At 33.0% G+C, this 22,335-nt stretch overlaps 1 protein-coding gene across 9 annotated transcripts in view; it reads right to left on the bottom strand.

Moving 5' to 3' along the window:
* LOC129739942 (homeobox protein abdominal-A homolog) overlaps positions 1-22,335 on the bottom strand; it is a 107,361-nt gene that overhangs the window by 62,480 nt on the left and 22,546 nt on the right. For all 9 annotated transcript variants that reach the window (XM_055731505.1, XM_055731535.1, XM_055731525.1 and 6 more), the window contains one exon: positions 8,117-8,164. In XM_055731505.1, coding sequence (XP_055587480.1) covers positions 8,117-8,164 — 48 coding nt within the window. The remainder of the gene's footprint in view (positions 1-8,116; positions 8,165-22,335) is intronic.

Here is a 22,335-nt window from a genome sequence, read left to right as displayed (position 1 = left end):
GAATAGCTCATTTACTTTGATTATAAAAAAAATATTTCAATTTCGTACTAGAGTATTGCGTTTATTATACCAGCTCTTTGTAGAAGAATCACACAAGAGTATCGCGTTTACTCTTATTTTACAACTTATTTTAAATCCGCAAAAGAGAAGTACGTTTATCATACTAGCTCAATTTGCATAAATTTACACAAAAAATCGCGTTTACATTTATTTTACAACCTTTTTCAATGGAGTATAACGATTATTATACCAGCTAACTTGGCAAGCCTTCACACTAGAATATCGCGTTATTCTCATTTTGAAATTTATTTCTTATTTTCGTTCATTATACCAGCTCATTTGGCAAAAATTCACACAAGAGTAGTGAGTCTACTTTTAAATACCACTTAAATGTTCAAAATACGGATAAGAGTATGACTTTTACTATACAAATTCATTTGGGAGTAAACTAACTTCCAATTCACACAAGAGTAACACGTTTATTATATTAGCTCATTTGACAAAAAATTGTTCAAGAATAGCACATATACTAAAATTATAAAAATTATTTTAATTTCACATTATCGTACTGCGTTAATCATACCAGCGCGTTTGGCAAGAATTCACACAAGAGTAGCACGTTTATTATTTTTATACGACTTTCTCAATACGCCTAAGAGTATTAGGTTTATTATACCAGCTGGTTTGGCAAAAACTCACACGAGAATATCGCATTTACTCTTAATTTATACCTTGTTTCAATTCCGCTCAAGGGAAGTCAAAGAGTATTACGTTTATTATACTAGCTAATTTAGCACAAATTTACACAAGAAAATCGTGTTTACCTTTATTTTACAACTCGTTTACAGTTTCCCATGGAGTATTACGTTTATTATACCAGCTCATTTGACAAGATTTCACACAAGAATATCGCGTTTACTCTCATTTTGAAATTTTTTCCAAATTTTCATTGAATTAAAACTTTTATTATACCAGTTTTTTTCGAATATTTACACAAAAGGAGTGTGTTAACCCTTATTAAATAACTTTGTTTTTGTAAAATTCCAACAAAAGTATTAGGCTTCCTATAACAGTTCATTTGGCGTAAAAATTTGTTCATGAGTGTTGGGTTTAGTATAAAAAAACTTAGTTAAAATACGCACTGGAGTATTGCGATTACAATACTAGCTCACTCGGCAAAAATGCACACAAGAATAGTACGTTAACTTTCGTCATAAATTTCAATAATTACTCACACAAGAGTACTGCGTTAACCATTTCATTTCCATCGTAAATCCCTAACTGACTTCCAATTCTCACAAGAGTAAAATGTTTATTATACCAGCTTATTGATTAGAATTCACGCAAGAATATCGCGTTTACTCTTATTTTACAACCTATTTCAATCTCGCAAAAGCTTCCAGCTCATTTGGCAAAAATTCACACAAGAATATCGCGTTTACTCTTATTTTGAAAATTATTTCAAATTTCCATTGAAGTAAAACGGTTATTATACCAGTTTTATTCAAACATTCACACACATTCACACAAGAGTAGTGCGTTTACACAGTTCATTAGGTTAAAAATTGCTCAAGAGTAGTGTGTTTATGAAAAAAAAGCTTTGTTAAAATTCGCACTGAAGTATTGCGTTTACAATACTAGCTCACTCGGCAAAAATACACTTATGAGTAGTGCGTTTACTTTAATCACAAATTTAATTAATTATTCACACAACCATTTCATTTCCATCAGATCCCTCGGTAAAAATTCGCTCCAGAGTAGCGCGTTTACTATTTTGCCTGCAACAAAGTGGCCGCTAGTGCGCGTGATCAATTGACAATCGATCTAAATCGATTAATTGAGGTCTCCCGGTTTTTTTTCGCTCCTCAAGCTGCTTCCCCATTTGCCTGCTTCTGGTCACATCATAGACGCAGCGAATGAGCCGAGCTTTTTATTGTGGCCTCAGTCAAGCCTCGACGAGGTATATTATTCCCCCATTTAAATGTCAAATTGACGATAAACTTTATGGCCAAACAAATCATTATTCCAATTTTTATGGGTTCGGCTTTAATTTTCATTTGTTGTTACGCGAAGATTGGGCTGGAAGCCGGGTTAGAGGAACACAAAATATGCGACCCGATGATGGTGGTGGCGCTGCCGCTGAAGTTATTCTCGGGGAGTAGGTTAATCAGTAACATCGGAAATCGATTTACGGGTTTTTATGGCCCTGGCAAGCCGGGCCAGGGCAGGCCTCGTAAATCATGGTTCCCAAAAAAACGCAGAAATCACGCGGAATCAGATTTCGGATGTTGGAAGCCCACCACACCAAGGAATGAGGGAACTTTTACGACTTTTCCGCCGGATTGAGTAGTGCCGCAGGTCCAGGCGTGAAGCCACAGGAACATGCCAACAAGGGCCATAAAAATCATCCCGTCTGGAGTCGCCGACCAACAAGAGGATTCCGAAAACATCCTCGAAACAGAGAAAACAACCGAAACAACAAAAAACAGTATTTAAAAGCCATAAAATTATGCTCTCACGAGAGTGAGAATTTTGGGCTGTTTTGTTGGTGTTTTGGTGTTCGGTTCCGGGGGCTGTTGGTGAATTTTACGACCACGCCGTCGTTGTTCGAAGGTGAAAAAATTCACCCCCGTTGGGAGGGGTCAATTTTTCAGCCATCGTTTCAGGAAAATCGAAGACCGATTAGCGAGAGACTAGGAGACCGAGAGATTCCCACAGCCGGTGTCGTTTTTCATGGCCCAAAGGGGTTTGTCACCAATATGGACGCTCAACGAATTACCTACTTGGTACTAGGCGAAGAACGTCAACAACAACTCCGGCACAAACGTCTGACGGTCGTAAAAATAAGATTTATGTGTCGAAGCTATCGCGTGCTTACATTTTAGCCAGTTAGCTAGCGCTTGCCCCGGGAAGGTGTGACTTGGCGAGATTAGCACCCGGCTCTAGTTACTAACTTTGGTTGGCGGGCATGTTCCCGGACTTTTTTAGGGGGCGTTTGTGAAAAGCCGGACCATAAATCAACGCCGGTGAAAACACTGATTAGTCTGTACATATCCCTGGTGTGTCACAGGATTACGGTGTGGAAATTCCTGATCTCTTGAATGTTTGAAGCATTTTGAAAGAATTTTGAAATGAACGTAGGTTAAATTCGAATCAAATACACCGATTCCTCAAATTATTTGACAACAACAAAATTAAGCAAGAAACAACCAAACCTAGAAACCAGTAAAGACGCCATCAGAACCAATTGAAACCATGAGTAGAAAAGATAGCCGCAGTTGGAGGGACCCCTTCCTCTAACTTAGTTAATTAATTCCACACGCAGCGTCTGGGATTTGTGGTTTTCATTATTCATTCTCAAGCGTCGATCGTCGTCTTTCGATGGTCGAGGTTAAGGAAAAAACTGGAAATGACATACCACAACAACAAAATCAACAACAACCAAGATGCAACAATGCAACGAATATCGGTAGGCACATCTAGAAGGGTTGCCAGTTCGATCAATTCCTCGCCAACAAAAGTTCTTGTTTGTGATTTTCCAGGTCGACAAAAAAACAAATTTTCAATCAACGAACTACGAGAAGTTACATGGCGACCGTAAAATTGGATGGAAAGATAAAAAGAGATATCAAAATCTTCAAATTGTCAAAATTGTCAACATTGTAATTACTGTCAAAATTGTCAAAATTGTCAAAATTGTCAAAATCGTCAAAATTGTCAAAATTGTCAAAATTGTCAAAATTGTCAAAATTGTTAAAATTGTCTAAATTGTCAAAATTATCAAAATTGTCAAAATTGTCAAAATTGTCAAATTAACAAAATTGTCAAAATTGTCAAAATTGTCAAAATTGTCAAAATTGTCAAAATTGTCAAAATTGTCAAAATTGTCAAAATTGTCAAAATTGTCAAAATTGTCAAAATTGTCAAAATTGTCAAAATTGTCAAAATTGTCAAAATTGTCAAAATTGTCAAAATTGTCAAAATTGTCAAAATTGTCAAAATTGTCAAAATTGTCAAAATTGTCAAAATTGTCAAAATTGTCAAAATTGTCAAAATTGTCAAAATTGTCAAAATTGTCAAAATTGTCAAAATTGTCAAAATTGTCAAAATTGCCAAAATTGTCAAAAATGTCAAAATTGTCAAAATTGTCAAAATTGTCAAAATTGTCAAAATTGTCAAAATTGTCAAAATTGTCAAAATTGTCAAAATTGTCAAAATTGTCAAAATTGTCAAAATTGTCAAAATTGTCAAAATTGTCAAAATTGTCAAAATTGTCAAAATTGTCAAAATTGTCAAAATTGTCGAAATTGTCAAAATTGTCAAAATTGTCAAAATTGTCAAAATTGTCAAAATTGTCAAAATTGTCAAAATTGTCAAAATTGTCAAAATTGTCAAAATTGTCAAAATTGTCAAAATTGTCAAAATTGTCAAAATTGTCAAAATTTTCAAAATTGTCAAAATTGTCAAAATTGTCAAAATTTTCAAAATTGTCAAAATTGTCAAAATTGTCAAAATTGTCAAAATTGTCAAAATTGTCAAAATTGTCAAAATTGTCAAAATTGTCAAAATTGTCAAAATTGTCAAAATTGTCAAAATTGTCAAAATTGTCAAAATTGTCAAAATTGTCAAAATTGTCAAAATTGTCAAAATTGTCAAAATTGTCAAAATTGTCAAAATTGTCAAAATTGTCAAAATTGTCAAAATTGTCAAAATAGTCAAAATTGTCATAATTGTCAAAATTGTCAAAATTGTCAAATTTGTCAAAATTGTCAAAATTGTCAAAATTTTCAAAATTGTCAAAATTGTCAAAATTGTCAAAATTTTCAAAATTGTCAAAATTGTCAAAATTGTCAAAATTGTCAAAATTGTCAAAATTGTCAAAATTGTCAAAATTGTCAAAATTGTCAAAATTGTCAAAATTGTCAAAATTGTCAAAATTGTCAAAATTGTCAAAATTGTCAAAATTGTCAAAATTGTCAAAATTGTCAAAATTGTCAAAATTGTCAAAATTGTCAAAATTGTCAAAATTGTCAAAATTGTCAAAATTGTCAAAATTGTCAAAATAGTCAAAATTGTCATAATTGTCAAAATTGTCAAAATTGTCAAAATTGTCAAAATTGTCAAAATTGTCAAAATTGTCAAAATTGTCAAAATTGTCAAAATTGTCAAAATTGTCAAAATTATCAAAACTGTCAAAATTGTCAAAATTGTCAAAATTGTCAAAATTGTCAAAATTTTCAAAATTGTCAAAATTGTCGAAATTGTCAAAATTGTCAAAATTGTCAAAATTGTCAAAATTGTCAAAATTGTCAAAATTGTCAAAATTGTCAAAATTGTCAAAATTGTCAAAATTGTCAAAATTGTCAAAATTTTCAAAATTGTCAAAATTGTCAAAATTGTCAAAATTGTCAAAATTGTCAAAATTGTCAAAATTGTCAAAATTGTCAAAATTGTCAAAATTGTCAAAATTGTCAAAATTGTCAAAATTGTCAAAATTGTCAAAATTGTCAAAATTGTCAAAATTGTCAAAATTGTCAAAATTGTCAAAATTGTCAAAATTGTCAAAATTGTCAAAATTGTCAGAATTGTCAAAATTGTCAAAATTGTCAAAATTGTCAAAATTGTCAAAACTGTCAAAATTGTCAAAACTGTCAAAATTGTCAAAATTGTCAAAATTGTCAAAATTGTCAAAATTGTCAAAATTGTCAAAATTGTCAAAATTGTCAAAATTGTCAAAATTGTCAGAATTGTCAAAATTGTCAGAATTGTCAGAATTGTCAAAATTGTCAAAATTGTCTCAATTGTCAAAATTGTTAAAGTTGTCAAAGTTGTCGAAATTGTCAAAATTGTCGAAATAGTCCAAATTGTCAAAATTGTCAAAATTGTCAAAAATTGTCAAAAATGTCAAAAATGTCAAAAATGTCAAAAATGTTAAAAATGTCAAAAATTTCAAAAATGTCAAAATGTCAAAAATTTCAAAATTGTCAAAAATGTCAAAACTGTCAACCTTGTCAAAAATGTCAAAAATGTCAATAATGTCAAAAATGTCAAAAATGACAAAAATGTCAAAAATGTCAAAAATGTCAATAATGTCAAAAAATGTCAAAAATGTCAAAAATGTCAAAAATGTCAAAACTGACAAAACTGTCAAAACTGTCAAAACTGTCAAAAATGTCAAAAATGTCAAAAATGTCAAAAATGTCAAAAATGTCAAAAATGTCAAAAATGTCAAAAATGTCAAAAATGTCAAAAATGTCAAAAATGTCAAAAATGTCAAAAATGTCAAAAATGTCAAAAATGTCAAAAATGTCAAAAATGTCAAAAATGTCAAAAATGTCAAAAATGTCAAAAATGTCAAAAATGTCAAAAATGTCAAAAATGTCAAAAATGTCAAAAATGTCAAAAATGTCAAAAATGTCAAAAATGTCAAAAATGTCAAAAATGTCAAAAATGTCAAAAATGTCAAAAATGACAAAAATGTCAAAAATGACAAAAATGTCAAAAATGTCAAAAATGTCAAAAATTTCAAAAATGTCAAAAATGTCAAAAATGTCAAAAATGTCAAAAATGTAAAAAATGTCAAAAATGTCAAAAATGTCAATAATGTCAAAAATGTCAAAAATGTCAAAAATGTCAAAAATGACGTAGATGTCAAAAATATCAAAAATTTCAAAATGTCAAAAATGTCAAAAATTTACAAAATTTAAAAAGTTCGAAAATTGTCAAAAATGTAAAAATTTCAAAAATTTCGAAAATGTCAAAAATGTCAATATTTTTCAGCTTGATTTGAAAACATACTGTGAAGAAATCGGCAACACTTTAACCCAGCTTGCTGTGCCTTAAGTCGATGTGATACATAATTCTAGTGCCATGCGTCTGACTGGCAGAATTGAGCGTTTTTTCTGTTCCCAAGGCCTACTGGTATGCAACTTCTTCAAGAGACCCGGGCATCGAACGGGCCAAGAACAGAAATAAGTAAAAACCCGGGGGGACGTGACTCAAAAGTAAATAACAAACGAGTCTGTCACTGGACTGGATGGAAAGTTGCCGCCGGAGGTTATCCCGACAACTTTGAAGGAACGCAAAAAAACAGAAGAAGGAGAGAAAAAGGCGGCAGACAGCGTTTTTCCGTCGGGATCATAATTCATGTCATGGCGGCGCGGCCAGATGAAGCACTGCATTCAGAAATACGGTTTTTGCTAGCAAGCTAGCAAGCAAGAAAAAAAGACATGGTTATAACGACAACCACAAAAGGCCCTCGAACGAGATTGCATCTTTCCGGAAGGTTTGTGATGCCGGTGTCTAAGCAAAAAAAGGGGTTCCTCGTACCAGGTTTAAGTCCACAAAGGTCGTAAAAATGGAAGATGCGGCCGCCCGGCTGAAATACGTACCGAACAGATTTTCGCGGCTTAAGTTTGTGCCTTCGGTCTGAATTCCTCCAGCATCATTAGAAATTCAGCGCAAAAAGTGGATTCTGGTCCGAGGGACGTGCGCGCATCCGGACGCATCACAATCAGCATAAATTTTCCAACCCTTCAGACGATTCTAACCTCGAGAGAAAAAAACACACAGTTTGCGCCATATTTGGTGGAAGTTTGAAGTTTGGTCCCTCGAAATGTAGGGCCCCTGTTCCAGGGAAATCGGTCCACGAACAATGTAACGAAGTTTTTACTCTGGCTCCCGGAACGATCAAAAAGGGGCAAACGGCAGCATAAATCAGTGCATATGTCAGCAGCCAGTCTCTGGACCTGGAGCTGGTTTTCTGCTTAAAGTTTTAATACAAGTTTGGATGAATTGAAGATTGAAAAAAATGGTCAAAAAGAGAACCGGACAGTGGCTTGATGGCCATGAAATCAAAATGACTTGAACAATTTACGAGCTCGTACACGATCGACACAATTTGACTCAACAAGATGATTTCTTATTATTAAAATCACTAGGGGATTAATCAAAAGTTGAAGAAAGATAAGTGGTCGAGTAACACGTAATTTATGATCAAATTCCTCCATCAAGAGACAAAAGTTTGTCCCACAGTTTCAGTTTTGCTCGTTTCAAACTGGTTCTCGGTCGCATGACCTACTGCGATCTTTCTGTTGACATTTTTCGTGAAACTTACCGGCAAAATCACCACAGACTACTCGATCGAAAGGGTTGCTCATCCAATCTGGAAAAGAAAAATGGGAAAAAAAACGAATTATGACAATGAGAAAACGTTAAGCTTAGACAAAACGGACAAAATCAGTCATTATGGCAGCCATAAAACGATGTTTCGAGTTCATTAAGAGACCCATTGACAAAAGTTCGACCAAAGACCGATGATGGCCCTCCCGGTATTTTTTTCTTTGAGTCTTTTTGCACCGTTCCGTGCCCGTCGGCAATAATAATAGTGATAATAACAATAATAATAATAACAATAATGGCGCAAAACCATAAGCCCTCTCGAACATTTTACGGTTTGTTTGCCACCGCCCCAGAAACACCAGAAAAATGGGCAAATGTTCCCGATATACCCCTCTCGAAGGAAAAGAAAGACACACGAAAGCCCACGGTTTTGATTTATTTGCATACCCTCCGTTTTTCGGTGTGTCCCTTTTGTGCTCTCGTTTCCCTAATGGCCGACCACAGAACAAAAGGTCAATCGGCCGGCGGCCATCTTGGATTTCTTTTGTCTGCTATCCTTCTTTTTTTCCCCTGTTTCAAAGTTCGATCCCGCAAAAAATGATTTACGACGGCGGACCATCTGCTTCGATTTTTTTTTTCGAGAGAACAACCGCAAATTGGCATGCTTCGATTTTCGAAATTGGCCAATGGATCGGTTTTTATTTTGTGATTTCTGGGCAACCGACCATTCGATTGAACCGGGCTTTGCAGCCAATTTTTGATCGCACTTAAGTGGATTGATTTTTATTTCTTCAGAAAGGTTGCATTATTGTATGGAAGTTTGATTTTTCGGTTGGTTAAAATTGAGATGCAATTTTGATTTGTGACTCCTACACTAGATTAACTAGAATTAGAACAAGTAACTAATTGGTGACTTCAGTGTTAACTGACTTTTAACGAAATAATCTTTGCACTCAAGCCCAAACTTTTTTCAACAATTGCTTTCGTTCCACATTGGTATTCTCTCTAACAGCCTAGCGATGCTTTTCAATAGCATCAGCAACTCAACGTGAACTAGGGGAAAGGTTTCCTAAATGAGCCTATTGGGTTAAATGACCCTACGGCCGTTTGACGAAATGGCTGACAAGACAACATATCTAATCAATGCATTTTGAGGGTAATACGCTTTTAACATGAGGCAAGAATGAATTTTATGAATAAACCAACTCAAAAAAAAAATTAAAAATTCATACAAGGTTTTGATACCTTTTGATGTAATATTTTGACTTTTAAAAATAAAATGAAAAGAAGCTCAAAACAAAAAGTTGGGTGGTTTTTGTTTCTTATTCAAATGAACCTTAAAAGTTAAACAAATTTTAGCTTTTATGATGGTTTCTTAATGATGGGAAAGTGGAATAAGAGAGTGTTTTTGTATGCCCCCATCATATTTGTAAAATGCCGCTACCCTTAAAAAACAGGTAAAATAAAATAAATATATGATATTTATCATTAAAACTTCAAATTTAAGCTCTAATCAATATCTTAAGATCAAATTGAAGATCTGAAAACAGATTTGATAAAATTTATCTTAGGAATGAAATTCCTCCATATGATGGCAACCCTAAATTTTGTTTATTCTATAAAGTTATAAAAGACATAGATTTTTATAAAACTTCAGCTTTGTCGTATGAAAGTTATAAGTTTCTAGCATTTCCAATGAAATTATACGGAAGTATGGCTAAAAGCAGAAATTTTACCTAAAACATAAATAGGCGCGTTTAGCCCGCACGGTTTGAGATTCGGCTATTTTGACAACAGTTATAATAAAATCAATTTCTCAAAAACGGAAGGAGATTTCAACATAAAAATTACTCCAATGTATAGAAAACAGATGTCTGCACATGTGCATATAGTTTTTGTACACATATTCGATGACATATTGGATTCAATCAGTATTTTGCTTAATAGGCGCATATAGCCCGCTCCTCCCCTACTGTTTTTTTTAATTGGCCGCATTTTTATCCGAATTATCAAAACTTAAAAAAACGCTTATGAAGAAAAGTCCCTTGGTAGAAAAGGTAGGGAATAAGACTAGTAAAAATAGTTTGAACGAAAGTTGTACAATGAAAGATAGGCAACACAGTAAATAGGAAATGAGCAGCACACAAAAAAACTCGCCGGGCCGGCAGTCGTCGTGAGAAGTGGCGTTGCCAGATCTAAGGATTTTTTCTGAAGATCTACTCTACGGATTTTTTAGTAAATCTACTCCACGGATTTCTCCGAAGATCTACTCTACGGATTTTACGCACTCTACGGGTCTTCGGTTCGATGCTCGAAATTTACGTATTTTCTACGGATTATCGAAATAAAACAAATTGTACCTGACGACAAAAAAAAAGGTCATCATGTTTCATTTTGCCAAACACTCCTTTAAAAAGATTTGATTTTTGCTATTTTTTGCATACTTTGTCCGATATCTCACACATACATTGGAACGTCGTAATAAAAATACCATGGGCTTATTTCTTTTAATTTCTAGAATATTTTTTGCTTATACATCCCTCAAAAATATTCATGCGTATCCGAGATATTTTGATTTTCATTAGTGCTATTTTATAACAACACTATGCCTTAAAGGGTTAATCGGAATGAAAATCGGTTTATTAAAGCGACTGAAAAAAGTCGTTTTCGGTGAGATCTGGCGAATTCCTTCTGTTGTAAATGCCTTCGCATATGCATGATTTGTATTTCGATTCAAATTATTAACATTTTTTATATCGTGGACTCAGAAAGACTTCATAAACGCTATTTTTTAGAAAATCTTCATACAGGTTTTCAAAGGTTTCCAGAATCGTCGAAACTTCTAATATTTTTGGTTAAGAAGTTTTTGAAAATTTCTATTATTCAAAAAATTCTGTACTGAAAGTTTACTAAATAATGCCGAAGCTTCCTGGCTTATTGGTCTTGTTAAAGTTGTTATTCAAACACTTTTACCTACATGTTACCGACTTTAATATCAGTCCTAGAAGTTTTAACCTAAAATATTTACTTTGATGATACCTTATGAATTTCATTTGTTTTTTTTTTTAATTCAAAGAAAGCTTATAGACCATGAAGAGATAATCTTCCTACCAAGGCTAGTGTAATTACACAAGGCAACGAAATTCACATTTTCCGAGGAGCAAAAAATATAACAGCACATTTGACTCATTTTGGGGCTCTGATCGAAAAATATGTAAAATTTTTGTTTCTATCTGTCTTGTTTTCGAGTAAACTTTTGAAAACAGTTGAATACTTTTTTAATTTATTTGTAGAATAAATTTGTTTACAAAGATTTTGAAAATAAAGGTTTAAATTCAATGATCAACTTTCCCGGAGACCGCGACTGAATTTGATTTTTGAAAAAAGTTATAGAAGATTTTATGAAGAGATTAACCACCGTAATTTTTGTTTGTTACTTTGATTTATCGGCCTAGCGGTGAAAAGTGATGTCCTTTTTAGTAGGGACATCTAAAGATTATGAAATTTTTATATAGATGGATAGAAGGTTGGAAGAAATGAAAGATGGTGAAAATGACACTATCAGACTATCGACCGTACCGTTTCGCATGCAAACCCCGCATGTAACGAATGCGAAGATAACAAACTGAGAAGACTTAAACATCGATAGATGCGTTTCTGAGTTAAAGGGAGCTTATCTGAGCGATCACATACCATCTTTTTGTTCGTCCGCACTACAAGTTCTCGCTTGTGGGGCGGACCACGCTAAGCCTACTAATGTGTGGTGGTAGATGCAACTCTATCTGTATCTACCACTTCATAGTAGTAGGCTCGTGAGGAACAAAAATTTGGTATGTGATGGTAATGCTTCTAGACAAATTCTGCCCGCTCATTTTCACCATCTTTCATTTCTTCCAACCTTCTATCCATCTATATAAAAATTTCATAATCTTTAGATGTCCCTACTAAAAAGGACATCACTTTTCACCGCTAGGCCGATAAATCAAAGTTATAGAAGATTTCATTATATATTTTTTTTCAATTCTGCAAAATACGAATTGAATCTTTGATATTTTTTAAAGGCATAGGTCTTACGTTTTACAGCTTTAAATTAAGTTATAATATTGAATACTAAAAAATATTCGTTGATGATGTCAGATTATTTTATCTGTTTAACTTTCTTTAAAGACTGTAGCACTTTTTTTATTAAAGCGTTGTATCTCTGAAACTAAGAAATAATTCTTGATCGAATGAAGAAAAATAAAGAGAATATAAATGAGTTTTAAGTTTTTGTTGTGTTGAGTTTTAAGTTTTGTTTGAACATCGGTTATCAAAGATCTATTTTACTCTAGACTCGATAAATTTTCAAAATTCCTCATTTCAACCGAACCAAGAGGCATTTGACAAGATCTGAAAAATGACTTTTACCACAGAACGCCAAAATCTCAAAAAAAAAAGTAATTGAAACATAGACTCTAAATATTCTCTTGTGTTATTGATTACTGTATAGAAAACAATAGTTCTTAAATTTTTTCGTATTTTTTTTCGCAATTTCTAAGGAATCTATTCGTGGGTTACTCTTCAAACATACAACTTTCAAATGAAGAAAAATAAATCTCTTGGTTTTTAAACATTTTTTATTCGATTAGTTAAAACAACGTTCACTCATCTTATAAAATCAAAATAAGTTTTAAGATTAGAGGCTCTGAAATCAGCTAAGCGTAAGCGCAAATTTTTTATAGCTTGGTTAGCTTCAAGTGGGCTTCCTTAAAAAGCTTACAACAAATCCAATATCTTCGGAAGTCTTGTTCAGACTAAAAAAAAATATATTCTGAGTCAAAATCTTAAACATTAGTAGATATGTTTTGCCAAAAATCGGCAATCGGTAAATACCGATTCTTAGTCGAAAATTTTCTCAAAAATCGATATAAATACCGTAAAATTGGTATATGTGGCAACGCTGTAGAGTTCTGAAATAGAGAGTGCAATGCGTTCTGAAATTAAAAGCGAGATAAGTTTATAGGTAGACCAGAGGTGCCTGGTGGATTTATCAAAAGCCAGGACACCGCGATGAATGAATCAGGATTTTTGAGGACACCACTAAATTTATAGAAATAACATGCCGATCAGTTTCGATTGCATAAATAAAGGCGAAATCCAGGTAATGAAACTATGCATTACCTCAAACTATGCAATAGAAACGAGCGAAACTTTGACTTGCCTGCAGTTTATATCGGAAAATACCAGTTCATTATCATTTTAACCAAAGACTATCATCGGTTATACTATTCTACTACAGATTTGTGTTATGTTCTCATCATTTAACTTTAAGTTCACTTATAATTTAGATATTTAAAAAAAATATATATGTAAAATGTCCTGATTTGTTCTGAATCAGGACATTTTACAGAGCAAAAATCAGAACAATTCAAGCGTTTCTGAAAATTCAGGACAGTCTCTCAAAAATCAGAACAAAAATTGATAAATTAGGACACCTAGATCCTTTGAGGTAGACTAACTTTATGAGAGACGGATCACGTTGATCTCTCGTGTGAAAAAAAAATTGAATTCGAATGAAAAAACAATGGCGGTTGTTACGATCGGTCTCGGCAGGAAGGAGAGCGTTTGAGAGAAAACAACGAGCGATAAACAATGTTGGTTGATTCTCTTACAACGAAATGTTATTAGCGTACGTTAATTTGAAAAATTTAGTCTTTCAACTGCCAGCCCTATTAGATTTAGTATTTTATTGTTTTGTTAGAAACAAACATGTATCATCGATGCATAGAATATAGTTGATTGTTTGCAATAGGATTCTTTGAAATTTTAAGATCACTTGAGTAGCCTCTTACCAAAGTTGCTAAAAAAAATTCTCTTTTTTAACTAAAAAAAAATTCTTATTTTCTGAGATTCTACCTTGAAATTCTGGATAATTTTCTGAGACGCTATTTTCAAAAGTATCATTGAAAATTCATCAGAAGTTGCATCAGCAACCATACTTTTCTCAACATATTTTTCCAATGAAATCTTAAAAATTCTCAACTAATATTGACATTAAAAATTGAAATTTTGAAAACACGTAGAAAATTGAAAACATCTGTGAAATCTGTTCCTTTTCAGAAAACTCTATGTTCTGTGACATAGGTTCTGAGATGAAAATACCTAAAAATTCTGTGAAATTACAGAACTTTCTGTGATTTTAGCAACCTTGCCTCTAGCGTGTTTCAGGTTCTCTGAGTTGAGTGTGTTGATGAAATGAAGAAAGATGAACGTTTTCAAAGAAGTGAAATCGATTCTGTTTTTAAGTTTAGTGGGTTTTTGTGAAATATTAGGGCAAGTTCACTGGTATTGGGAAAAAGTGGTAGAAATTTTGACATTTTGAAAATTGAACCATGCAAAAATGTTTTCAAGATCTTTTGGCGGTGTATCGCACTGTTTCTATTTCAGCCGTATGTGATAGAAATATTGCTATTTTTGCATCACATCATGCGAAACTACAACACGTGTTGTTCGAAAACTTGACGGCCACAGATCTTGGAAATGTTTTTGCATGGCAAAATTTTCGAAATGTGCAAAAAGTGACAAAATTTCTACCATTTTTTCCCAACATCAGTGAACTTGCTCTTACAGCTTGATTTTCTCTTATTTACAAACAAGTTTTTCTCGCCACCTGTTTTCAGTCCATAATTTTAGAACGGATATTTTTTCCGATTCAAAAATGCTTGGCTCTCAATTATCTCTCGTATAACTCACGATTTCAAGATTATTATTTATGAATTCCTACAATTTTTTAGTTTTATTTTTCTACATCAACTACCCTGACATAAATCGTTAGGTAACATTTATACATAAAAATAAATTTTTGTTTATTTTTATAAATAATAGAAACTGATAATGTACAATCATATGATGCGTCAAACTCAGTTAAGCAGTCATTAATAGATTGACAATCATTCGACTTCCTATTTTTTCAAATTGATTGTTTAATTGGAATATTCACCTGAGATGCGATAAACACCCTATTAAGAACAATGAACTTTAAAGACTATTCACCCCATTCTCGAACAAGGATTGTAAAAATATCAATCAGTCTCTCTAGATGAAATGAACAATACTGGGTAAAAGCTTGGAAAAGTATTCCTCGCAGACAAATTGGATTTATAAACTTTAAACAATTTAGAAAAATCGTTGTGGTGCCATGATAGGGTAGAGTAGAGTAGAGTGAAGTTGAGAAAAGTCGAATAGAGTAGAGTAGAGTAGTGTAGAATAGAGTAGAGTGGAATTAAAAGAGAAGAGTAGATTTGAAAAGAGTAGGGTAGAGTAGAGCATCGTAAGGGTAGAGTTGAAAAGAGCATAGTATAGTATAGATAAGGGTAAAGTACAGTAGAGTAGAGTAGAGTAGAGAAGATTTTGATTGAGTAGAGTAGAGTTGAGAAGAGTAAAAAAGTGTAGTGTAAGAATAGTGAAGAAAAAAGTAGAGTAGAGACGTGTGAAGTGAAGTGAAGAAGAGTAGAGTTCAATAGAGTAGAGTTAAATAGAGTAGAATATAGTAGGGTAGAGATAGAGTAGAGAGTAGAGGAAAGAAGCGTTAAATATAAAAGAATAAATGAGAGAAGAGTATAGTAGGGTAGAGTAGAGTACACTAAAAAAGAGGAGAGTATAGAAAAAAGAATAGTGATAGTATAGTAGAGTAGAGAAGGGTAGAGTAGAGTAGATTAGATTAGAGTATAGTGGAGTTGAGTAGAGTTGAGTAGATTTGAGTAGAGTAGAGTAGAATAGAGTAGAGTAGAGTAGTGTAGAAAAGAGGATAATAGATTAGAGTATTGTAGGGTAAAGTAGAGAATAGTAGAGTCTAGTAGAGTAGAGAAGCGAAAACAAGAGTATCTACTCAAGAAGAGTAAATAACAGAAGAGTTGAGTACAGTAGTGTAGAGTTTAGTAGAATTAGATAGAGTAAAATATAGCAGGGTAAAGTAGAAGTAGAGTAGAGAGTAGAGAAAAGAAGATTAGAGTTGAATATAGTAGAAAAGAGTAGATAAGAATCTAAAAAAGATGGTAAATGAAGATTTGAATAGAGTAGAGTCGAGTGATACTGAATGGAGTTAAATTAATTCGAATACATCAGAGTAAAGAATAGTAGAATGGATTTGTTAGGCACTTACTTCTACCATCTTATGCTACAGTTTATGTTCGTATTACGACATTGATTTTATCACAAATTAGAAAAAAAAAACATTTTACTATTTTTTCATGTTTCATGATTTTTTTGGAATAAGTTTCGAAGTGGTATTGCACTACGAAACAATATTGCTTAAGACCTCCGTTTCTAAACAAGGAAGCTAAAACCGCAATCACGCTTCGAAGTTCCATATTCATCTAATTCTCTGTTTCAAAGCCAAAAGTTTTCTACGCACTGTTATGTTTCTAGAACAATACTTGAAAGAAATTCTCCATAAAAAAAATTTCATTTAGGGGAAAAACTTACTAAAATACCGGTGTCTTTTAAAAATAAATTCGAAACGAAAACCAGTGTCTCTAAAAAATCAAAACATACTTTTCCTTGTGCGCTACACTTTTTTTCCGAAGTACTCAATACACGTGATCGAATGAAGCCAAAGCCATGTGCCAAGCGATGCCAACGCTCGAGTGACAGCACTGCTGTGAGAGAAAGAGATCTCGCTATCACACATCATGAAGAGCGAACAAACCTCATCGAATCATCTGATTTGCACAAGAGCTTCTCTCTTGCACTCAGCAAAATATACGTTCTTCCTCTCACCCTCTTTTTTATTTTTAATCGCTATTCGATTTGGTGTGCGCTCGGCGTCTCAACAGAGAAAAATCTATAGAAGGTTTTTCAAAATTACTCTGAGGTGCATTTCTGGAGCGCCAATTAGAAGAAATAGAATCCATGGAAAACCTTCAAAAATAATAGTTTAGTTCATAATAAGTCGTTGAAATGAAATTTGTCGTTATTGAAGAATAAAAGAGTGTATGTTGCCCAAATATGAAAAAAAGTACTTTTACTTGTTATATAAAATTTTGACAAGCTCAAAAAACTGTATCATCGAAAAGGTGTTTTTGAAAAGAGGTACAAAATGGAGCTAAATCTCAACCCATCGGGATCGCTTCAAAGTGTGCTCAAACGATTTAGCAAAAACGGAAAACCCCATTGAAAACGCAAGCAATAACGATCTCATCAATGGCTCCGTCTAAAGAACGATCGCTTCAACCGACTTTACGACCACCGGATATGCAGAGATAGCGTGCTCGCGATTTTGCTGGTTTGCGACAGGTTGAAATGAGCACGCAAACAAGAGAAGGGGGAGAGGTGCAGCGCAGCCGAATAGATAAAGTTCATCCAGAGTTGCATCGCAAAGGTTCAGTCGAGTGCTGGTTGGCAACCCTGCTTCGATCGAAGCTGATAGCAAAAAAAACCAAATGCAGGGAGAAGCCGCCGAGGGCGTTCTCATTTCTCAGCATTAACCACTTTTTGCTACACTTTAACAAATGCTAAATTATATTGTTGACTTAATAATCGTTACCCGAAGCCCGTACAAACGACGATCAACGAAGGAACGAACGAATCATATTGGCGCTCGCTGCCCTGAGCGAGTTGGTGTTGTTTTTGTTTCCGTTTGTTGGAGTTGTTGATGTTTTGGTTTTGCCTGGCAGGGCAAGTTGCCTGCATTGATGGCGGCGTCTGAATTATGCAACAATAATAATAACAATAATAATAATCACTTTAATGGGGCTCCGTTTGCATAAATGTTTTTGCTAATCCTCCCCGGGTCTCGGGTGTCCCGGTTTGGAGTCGGTGGGTTTTTCCTATACTTTCCTCTAATGGGCCGTGACCAAAACCGTCTTCAGAGAGTACGCAATGGGAAGCCGAGAGACCTGAGCGAGTTTAGGTTTAGTAATGTGTAAAGTTTACCCGTGTACTGGAATCGTGTTACAAATCATAACTCACTGGCAGCGCCTCCTACTTACTTTGTGGATATTCGCCTAGGGCAGCATTTCTGTTTATCAAACACTGGCGTCTCGATTTCCGCAGCCAATTTGTTTGTTTCGCTAAACAGGCCAATAAATGGGAAACATGTGAGCAAATATTCGCCAATTGGTGGCAAGAAAATTTCCCCTACGAACGATCGTTAGCGGGAAAATAGTTCGAATCAAATGTCGCCCCATTAGTCATGGACGAGTGCCCTCGAAAAGCCAATTGCCGCACTAATGGGCAGATTATGCAGCAGGCCTTGACTTTTGGAAACCATTATAACGACAACGAAAAAAGCAGGCCAAGAAAAAAAACGACTCGAAAACCATTGAGCCGAAACCCTTTATCACGCTTTCCCGAAGCCAAAAATCGGATTCAAGAGAGCTTTCTCTTCGCCTTCAACCAAGGTCAACCGACTCTGGAGACGAAATCTTGAATAGGTTCGGTTGACAGACACACTGAAACGAAAACCAGCAGCAAAAATTAGAAAGCGCTCACCGGGAGTCCATCCGTCAAACGTCAAATGTACCTCTAAAGGCTTAACGTTTTTTTTTTTTTTGGCAGCCAACCCTTCAAGAGTCATTCCCGGGGCTCAGTTTTTTTTCCTTTATAAAATTTTGAGAAAAACGCCACCAACTGTGAGTAATTGCCTTTTCCAATGCAAGCCAAATTTTTTAAACCCAAACGAGAGAAAGAGCATTTGAGGCAGAGAAAAAGGTATTACGCAACAAACGTGTGCATTGACTTTCGGTTCTCGTTGAGTTGTTGTTGTTTTACGATAAGGTCCCGGTCATAAAAATTTCCGAAAGGTGTAAAAGCGGAACTCCCAGCGTGGGCCGTTTTTTTTCTGTTTTGTTTTGTTTTTTAGGCCCATGTCAACGCGGACCCAAAAGCTTGCTACCAGTAATGCAAAAGGTGGAATCATATTTGCGTATTTTTTTTCCTGGTGACTCTCTTGTTGTTTCTAACTTTTTTACAACCTGTCACGGATATATTTTGGGTTTTTTTTCTCGCCTCGGTGTTTTGACAGATAAACAATTCGCTGCCGACGGTGACAAAGTACCCCGGGGATTGGGTAACTCTTTTCTAACTGTGCAACTGGCAACCTGTGTCGAATTTTTCGGGAGAAAAAAACAATCCTAGACGCTCATAAATCTTCCGTTAGAAAGGACCTGTTTGTTGTTTGGGCTTCAATTGCGATCACAAAAGTTACCGTGAAGATTCGTTTGTAAGAATTGAAGTTAACAACTTCGAAAATGGTGTTCCTAGGTTGTTTCACTGCTGAAAAAATGCTGAAAAAAATGGGGTTTCCAACAAGTTGCATACACAATGTTCTTGCCATACCGCAAAATTCCCCAAAGATAAAGAATTAAGTTTTGCAACCTGAAGAAACAGATTGTATTTTTCCATCGAAATCAAAACAGTGTTAAAAGAAGCTTTTCGACTATTCAAAAAAAAAGTTGATCAAATGATAACTTTCAAAAGACTTACATAAACGAATTCAAATCTGTTCGGTTCTGAATTTCAAAGGATAATTTTACTTCATCAGCAATTGCTGAACCCATAAAAAATCATACTTCTAGTAGAAGTATAGTTTTGTAAACATTCACAGCTTGAAGAAAAGGGAAACAAAAAATGTAACACAATGTTCTTAAACCAAATTTTTACGTCAATTTTTATGTCTTATTTGTGTCATTTTTGTATCACCTTAAGGCTATTTTTGGTTATTTTTGTGTAGTTGTTATATCATTTTTAAATAATTTTTGTGCGAATTTCGATTGATTTTTGTGAAAATTTTGTAGCATTTTTTTGTTTTACTTTTGTGTCATTTTTGTGTAGATTTTCTGTTATTTATGTGTTACATTTGTTACATTTTTGTGTTATTTTTGTGTCATTTTTGTGTTGTTTTTGTGTCATTTTTGTGTCGTTTTTGTGTCATTTTTGTGTCATTTTTGTGTCATTTTGGTGTTATTTTTGGGTAATTTTGTGTCATTGTTGTATAATTTTTTATCATTTTTGTGTCATTTTTATGTCATCATTAGGTCATTTTTTTTTGTCATTTGTGTCATTTTTTTGTAATTTTTGTGTAATTTTTTTGTCATTTTTGTGTCATTTTGTGTCATTTTTGTGTCATTTTTATGTCATTTTTGTCTCATTTTTGAGATACTTTGGTGTTATTTTTGTAATTTTTGTATCATTTTGTGTCATTTTTGTGTCATTTTTGTGACTTTTTTGTGTCATTTTTGTGTCATTTTTGTGTCATTTTTGTGTCATTTTTGTGTCATTTTTGTGTCATTTTTGTGTCATTTTTATGTCATTTTTGTGTCATTTTTGTGTCATTTTTGTGTCATTTTTGTGTCATTTTTGTGTCATTTTTGTGTCGTTTTTGTGTCGTTTTTGTGTCATTTTTGTGTCATTTTTGTGTCATTTTGGTGTCATTTTTGTGTCATTTTTGTGTCATTTTTGTGTGATTTTTGTGTCATTTTTATGTAATTTTAGTGTCATTTTTGTGTCACTTTAGTGTCATTTTTTGGTCATTTTTGTGTCATTTTTGTGTCATTTTTGTATAATTTTTGTGTCATTTTTGAGATATTTTGGTGTTATTTCTGTAATTTTTGTATCATTTTCGTGTCATTTTTGTGTCATTTTTGTGTCATTTTTGTGTCATTTTTGTGTTGTTTTTGTGTCATTTTTGTGTCATTTTTGTGTCATTTTTGTGTCATTTTTGTGTCATTTTTGTGTCATTCATGTGTCGTTTTTGTGTCATTTTTATGTTTTTTTTTGTGTCATTTGTGTGTCATTTTTGTGTCATTTTTGTATCTTTTTGTGTTATTTTTGTGAACATTTTGTATCATTTTTGTGTCAATTTTGTATCATTTTTGTGACATATTTGTATAATTTTTGGACATTTTTGTGTAATTTTTATGGGTTATTTTTGTGTCATTATTTCACATCTTTGTGTCATTTTTGTATTCCTCATGTTAAAATATAGTATGATTTTGTGCCATTTTTTTATCACTTTTTGTATTTTTGTTTCATTCTTGTGTCATTTTTGTGTCGCTTTTTTATCGTTTTTGTGTCATTTTTGTGTAAATCTAGTGAAATTTCATGTCATTTTCATGTCTTTTTTGGTTTTTTTGTGTCGTTTTTGTGTCATTTCTGTGTAATATTTGTGTCGTTTTTGTTTAATATTTGTGTCATTTTGGTATCATTTTTGTATCTTTTTTGAATCATTTTATGTAATTTTTATACCATTTTTGATTATTTTTGTGTCATTTTTATGTCATTTTTGTATAATTCCTGTGTAATTTTTCTGTCATTTTTTGTAATTTTGGTATAACATTTGTGTCATTTTTTTTACATTTTTGGTAGGTTTGTTTCATTATTATGTCATTTTTGTATCATTTTTTGTCGCTTGAATCATCTTTTAAAAATTTAGTGTTATTTTTGTCTTGTTTTTGTGTCATTTTTGTCACTTATGTGTCTTTTTTGTGTCATTTTGTGTCATTTATTTGTCATTTTTGTATTATTTGTGTCTAATTTTATTTTTGTAATTTTGGTGTAATGTTTACGTCAATTTTGTGTCATTTTTGTGTATTCTTTGTTAGAATTTGGAATCATTTTTGTGGCATTTTTGTAATTTTTGTGTGATTTTTGTGTCATTCATGTGTCACTTTTGTGTCATAATTGTGCCATTTGGCGTCATTTTTGTGCATTTTTTGTCAATTTTGTCATTTTTGTCAATTTTGTCATTTTTGTCATTTTTGTCATTTTTGTCATTTTTGTCATTTTTGTCATTTTTGTCATTTTTGTCATTTTTGTCATTTTTGTCATTTTTGTCATTTTTGTCATTTTTGTCATTTTTGTCATTTTTGTCATTTTTGTCATTTTTGTCATTTTTGTCATTTTTGTCATTTTTGTCATTTTTGTCATTTTTGTCATTTTTGTCATTTTTGTCATTTTTGTCATTTTTGTCATTTTTGTCATTTTTGTAATTTTTGTAATTTTTGTAATTTTTGTAATTTTTGTAATTTTTGTAATTTTTGTCATTTTTGTCATTTTTGTCATTTTTGTCATTTTTGTCATTTTTTTCATTTTTGTAATTTTTGTAATTTTTGTCATTTTTGTCATTTTTGTCATTTTTGTCATTTTTGTCATTTTTGTGATTTTTGTGATTTTTGTTATTTTTGTCATTTTTGTCATTTTTGTCATTTTTGTCATTTTTGTCATTTTTGTCATTTT

The sequence above is a fragment of the Uranotaenia lowii genome, chromosome 1 (genome assembly GCF_029784155.1).
Source record: "Uranotaenia lowii strain MFRU-FL chromosome 1, ASM2978415v1, whole genome shotgun sequence".
Classification (NCBI taxonomy): Eukaryota; Metazoa; Arthropoda; class Insecta; order Diptera; family Culicidae; genus Uranotaenia; species Uranotaenia lowii.
The sequence above is the reverse complement of the archived record's forward strand: the minus strand, read 5'-3'. Positions and strand labels throughout refer to the sequence as shown.